Genomic DNA, 6,054 nt, shown 5'->3' on the forward strand with positions numbered 1-6,054 from the left:
ATTCTACATTTGCTACATTATCCTGAAAAATATATACAAATAATTAAACAATATAAAACTAAATAAATTCTTGTGCTCTATGTCACCTTTGATGTTGATAATTCTTTTGCTGTATCTAACCTGGTAATAATTAATATATTTCATTTTATCTGGCTGCTCATGGCCAGCGGCAGATTTAGGAGCGGGTGTTTTAGGAGCGGTCATTCCCCCCACCTTTTAGAAGCTTTCTTTCCACCTTTTGGAAGCTTCCCCACCCCCTACCTTTTGAAAGCTAAAAAAAGAAGAAAAAGTAAAGTAAGAAAAAGAAAAATTGATCGCCCAAAATGCATCAAAAGTTATTTTCGGACAGCCTAGGGTAGTATTATCTCGATCTGCTCCACTTTTGCCACCACGTTTGGACATCTCTGGATCCGCCCCTGATGGCGATTACCCATCGGAACTGACTTCCGCAAGGCAATTGATAATAAAGCAGTACAAAAAACATGTAGATATTATTAATTTGCAGGAGATGGGTTATTTTCCGGGAGATTCTCGCTTGCTTATGGGAGAGCAGGAGACCATCCTGGTCTCTGGGAGACTTCCGGAACTTGCGGGAGACTTGGGATCCCTGTTCTTGCGCATGCTCTCTCACCTCTAAATGGTTGGACATCTTTCCAATTCTGTCGTTTCCTAATCCAAGTAATTTATCAGCGGTTGGAAACTTTAGGAATTCTTCAACAGTAACGTTAACCTGGAAAACATGAAAGTCTATATTATTTACCCTCCTATTTAGATATGAAGCACTTTCTCACTTGTCTTTGGCATTAAACATAAATATGGTGATAGGTGTTTCTTCTTAAATGAGATGAAGGCAAAAGAAGCATAAAACAAGAATCATGATGAGTGCAGCCCCAAGAAAGATACCAAACGTAGGAACTTAGGGTTGGGCAAAGCTGTCTGACAGGGGATCTCCTAAACCTCTTGGTGCCTAAGATCTGGCAATTTCACACAATTTTATGCTGTTCCATGTTTTAGATCAGTATTATGCATAAATTATTTTTTTGTAAAAATGAAAAAAAAAATGTCATGGCAGACAGACCCTCGGCTTGTTTGATGACAGATTTAGCCCCTGTCCCCCTGGTGTTCTGAAAGGCCCTTAGCTTATTTGACGACAGAATTAGCTCCTGCCCCTAGCCCCTGCTCCCCCTCCCCGGTGTTCTTACAGGCCCTTGGCTTGTTTGACGACAGATTAAACCATACACCACCCCATTAATATGGTTTTGAAATTATAATCACATGATAGCAAGCTGATGTGAATATGGTTGACAGTCTGAGGCTTAAGAGCAGGGATGCCCTATTCCAATTAGACTTTTCTGCATGGGAAAACAGAATGGTAATTCTTGTAATATGTATGTAATGTAGTTACAATTATAAGATGCATTATACCGAGGCACGGGCCTAGCTTGCTCAGTAACTTCCTTCTCCCCTACGAGTCACTTGTCTGAGCTACCCGGTAAACCACTGCCAGCTACTCTCGTCTGCCCTAAACAGGGGATGAATGAACAACCTACTCAATGACAGTTGTGTACATTGGACTAATGCAGGCCTGTAACCAGCTTTCGTAATGGGGAGGATCTTTTTCAATGTGACTGGAACTTTTGGGGTCCAGGGGTTCTCTCGAAAAATGTTGAAAACCATGACCGCCACCTTCAATTCAAAATGCTCTTCTGGTGTGTTTGCGCTGCTTTCAAAGGAATTACAATTTTCTTGAATTAAAACTGAATCAATTTGTTATGATGTGCAAATATTGAAGAATTGGCAGTAGGATATACCAGGTAATTTTGTTAGTAGATCAAATGTAGTAGTCTACAGACAGGATCACATCATATACATCATCATCATCTTCCTTTACAGTGCAGAACGTCTTTGGAGTATCTGCACAGAAGTGCATAAATCGCACTTATAAAGTTCTGTTTTGTGTCGGTCTAGTAGAGCAGAACTCCCTATTCTGTGGGGGGGGGGTCGTCCGATCCCCCTCTGGTTACGGGCCTGTAATGGTTCTTACCCGAGCAGAATTGTTCCACCATCAGAACCATAGGCAAGCGTGGCGCTCAGACTATTGCCGATATTACAGCTATAGCGTGTGGCACCCCTGACTTGGGCCAAATAAAAAAGACTGTTGGCCATTCCCGAACGACCCACAATGTACGAAATTGAGGTTCGGCATTTTAGCTTCTGTTTATTTATTTTTTTTTACTACAATGAAAAATATATTTTTTTAATGAGCTAAAAAGGCTGGAATAAGACTATCTTGCTGGACGGTAGGTGATGTGACAGTGTTATGCGATTGTTTTGCTTTTAAATATAGATTTAAAAATAGTTTTTGTTGTATTTTCTACTTTTAGGCATAAAAAAAAAAGGGAAAAAAAAACTTTTCCTACTGACCTACCCATTTTTTTTATTTTTTTCAAAACGTGGCCAACACAAGAATTTTTGTTTGGCCTTATCCACTTGGCCATTTGACTTCCTATGCATCGTTTACTGGTTTTAACATGACTTGGGCTTTGCGACCAAATAAAATGTGACATAGGCTGTTCACACTGCACCAGCTACATCAAAACAGGTCTTTAATACACCACATTTGCATTACATGTAACATTGTATTATGGTGTAAAATCCAGAAATATCCTAGCATGCTCACATTGACATGTTATGCTTAATGGAAGGAGCAGTTTACTGAAATTTCAGTAATAAAAAACCAAAAAAGCAAAGCTAAAATGCCATGTTTATTCATCCATTCAAACATTACATAAATATACATTCTATAAATTCTTGGACATAAGCTGAATAAAAAATGGATGGGAAATTTAAATGGAAAAAATGTTTGACGACAGATTAAACCATACACCACCCCATTAATATGGTTTTGAAATTATAATCACATGATATCTATCTTGCTGGACGGTAGGTGATGTGACAGTGTTATGCGATTGTTTTGCTTTTAAATATAGATTTAAAAATAGTTTTTGTTGTATTTTCGTGTATTTTCTACTTTTAGGCATCAAAAAAAAAAAAAGGGAAAAAAAACTATTCCTACTGACCTACCCATTTTTTTTATTTTTTTCAAAACGTGGCCAACACAAGAATTTTTGTTTGGCCTTGCGACCAAATAAAATGTGACATAGGCTGTTCACACTGCACCAGCTACATCAAAACAGGTCTTTAATGCACCATATTTGCATTACATGTAACATTGTATTATGGTGTAAAATCCAGAAATGTTCTGGCATGCTCACATTGACATGTTATGCTTAATGGAAGGAGCAGTTTACTGAAATTTCAGTAATAAAAAACCAAAAAAGCAAAGCTAAAATGCCATGTTTATTCATCCATTCAAACATTACATAAATATACATTCTATAAATTCTTGGACATAAGCTGAATAAAAAATGGATGGGAAATTTAAATGGAAAAATGAACTTGTTTTCTTATAAAAAGCTAATTGACATTTAAAATGTATTCAAAAATACTAAAAAAGGTTATCATTGTTAAACTGACTCCAGAAATCACTGCAAGACTATGATAATTAAATAAATTGTATCCATGGTATTAATAGTAATTCAGAAATTAAATCTTAAATATACCCGTAAATACCTAAACGTTAAATGAAGTATGATAAACTAGAAGGTGTTGAGGTATTTGATCACTTTCTATGCAAACAAATATATATTTTTGGTAAAATTACAACTGGAAAATTTATTTGGGAAATTGGTATTTGTGTTGTAATTAAAACACAAAACACAAGCTATATTCAAGCAATAGGCTGAGTGTGGCATGCCTGGGTGTTCATGATAAAATAAAAAGGATAAATTAAGAACAACTTGGACATGAAAATATTTGGCATAATAATTAGCATACACTTTTAAAATATAAAATAATAAGATTGCAGTGAATAAAAAAGTGGAATGATAAAAGTTTCTAAAATAAAGTTTAGTTTATAATAGATGCTCTTGTCATAATTGGTGTTAACTCATTCTACTATATATTCAGATTTTGCCTAAAAAATAAGTGTGATAGTTTGCTATTGTGCTACAATTAGTCACATGAGCAAGACAATATATTTTTATGTAATAATAAAAATTTTAAGTATAGCATTTAGATCATTAGCAAAAGAGACATCTCTATAAGTCATTCTAAAATGTGTAGTTTGGGTGTAGTTTGGTCTGAGTCAAGTGCACTTGGGGTCATAATTTCAGATTGGCCATTGTTTCTGTCAAATCATCATTCTGAAATATTAAAAAAAAAACAAAAAAAAAACTTTTATTTTAAATTCAAAGAACTGTTGTGTGTATTAGCAGATCAGGAAATTACAAAGAAAACTCATTTCTTTTCCCAAAGTTAATGTCTTTTAAAGTCTGTGTCCACAAAAATGTCAGAAACAATTGCCACTGAAAAAATGATGCAAGGAATTCATTTAGGCACTTGAATGTTGCATGTCCACAGTTTCCCCGCACAGGTCCACAGTTCCCCACACACAGTCTTAGATTAAGTATGTCCTCCATCCCCTCCCACTCCACACAATGCATAATGATAGCAAACAGAAGTATAAAGGTGTTGAGGTATTTGATCACTTTCAATATTGACTGATTGAGAAATAAAACTATGGTAAATATCAATAAGGTCAGGAACACAATTTGTGTTGCCAATATATTACTATTTGTGTTGACCTTATATGGTAAATATCAATAAGGTCAGGAACACAATTTTTGTTGCCAATATATTACTATTTGTGTTGACGTTATATGTTAATGGCAATAAGGTCAAGAAGACAATTTGTGTTGACCATATATGGTGAATATCAATAAGGTCAGGAACACAATTTGTGTTAAGCTTGATCATCATATTTTGGGCTCCTTATTGAAAATTAAAGTTATTGCCAAAACATTGTTCTTGAACTTGATTTTATACTAAATATGTTATCAAGAAAAATAGAATACATGATAGCATACTGTAGATGATTCAACTGCATCCAATTAATTGTTACTGATTTGTGGATAATAATAGTACTTAAGTTCACATACCTGATTTTTACCAGCATCTGGCTTGTGTGTAATTGCTGTTCCTGTAACCACCAGTGCTGGATCTTTCATTCTTGTACCTTCCTCTACATCCACCGCTTTCTCTTCTTCATCATCCTCATCATCATCCTCATCATCATCTACATCTTCATAATCGTCATCATCGTCGTCATCGTCTTCATCCCCTTCATCATCACTGATCAAAGAAATAGTAATCATTTATTGAGTAAATGTAATTGTGGTAACAAATTGGCTTCAACCAGCCTGATTTACAAATAAAAGCATGACCATATAATGGCCAAAACGAGTGTTATTATTCCCTTCATAAAGATCGCGAATCCATGCGAAGAGCGCCCCATTACAAATAGTGAGATTAACTGTATAGTATGCCTGAACAAGCATGCACAGCTCAAATGTAATATATCTCGGCTGAAAACAATTCATATTTCTGGCTTTTAACTTAGTTTTGTCGCTTTATTGGTTTAAATGTTTTCTTTTTAGGCGAGATCTTTTTTATCTCTTGTTTCGTGTACTCTTTTTTAAAGATCTTCGAAGGAGGGCGATATAAAAATAAAATTTTGTTTTCTTATTTAGCAAATAGTTTTGCCAAAAACATCCAGACAGAGGAGAAAATAAAAATAAAATTTTATTGGTGAATGTAAAATGGGATGTTTAAATACTTCAAATTTATATAATTAGGAAGAAATATACATATCTTATCTTTGGAAGATTTCAAGGCAGCTGAGGTCAAAATAAAAATAAAGAAACTTTTTTTTGACATAAAGCATTTAATATTTAGTGTTATATCATGTCATACCTGAATGAGCGTAAGACCTGACTTAAAGCAGTGAATATTTAGTGATATATCATGACGTACCTGAGGGAGCCTAAGAACTCCAGTTGTCCTGAGGCTTCCAATGTTCCTCTCACCTCTTCAATACCATCTTCTCCTAAACAGTTACCTACAACAATTGATATGAAAACAATTATATTCTGT

The 6,054-nt window shown here is 34.9% G+C and overlaps 1 protein-coding gene across 1 annotated transcript in view; it reads right to left on the minus strand.

The window, feature by feature from the left end:
- Position 1: 1 nt before the first annotated feature.
- LOC117105946 (ran GTPase-activating protein 1-like) overlaps positions 2-6,054 on the minus strand; it is a gene marked incomplete at its 3' end in the record, with an annotated part of 10,943 nt that continues 4,890 nt past the window's right edge. The window contains exons 7-10 of the mRNA XM_033247252.1: positions 5,935-6,019; positions 5,061-5,253; positions 632-730; positions 2-22 (exon numbers count right to left, since the gene is read on the minus strand). Coding sequence (XP_033103143.1) covers positions 2-22; positions 632-730; positions 5,061-5,253; positions 5,935-6,019 — 398 coding nt within the window. The remainder of the gene's footprint in view (positions 23-631; positions 731-5,060; positions 5,254-5,934; positions 6,020-6,054) is intronic.

The sequence above is a fragment of the Anneissia japonica genome, unplaced genomic scaffold (assembly GCF_011630105.1).
Source record: "Anneissia japonica isolate Jap-2015-1 unplaced genomic scaffold, ASM1163010v1 scaffold5323_len63752_cov207, whole genome shotgun sequence".
In the NCBI taxonomy this organism is placed as follows: Eukaryota; Metazoa; Echinodermata; class Crinoidea; order Comatulida; family Comatulidae; genus Anneissia; species Anneissia japonica.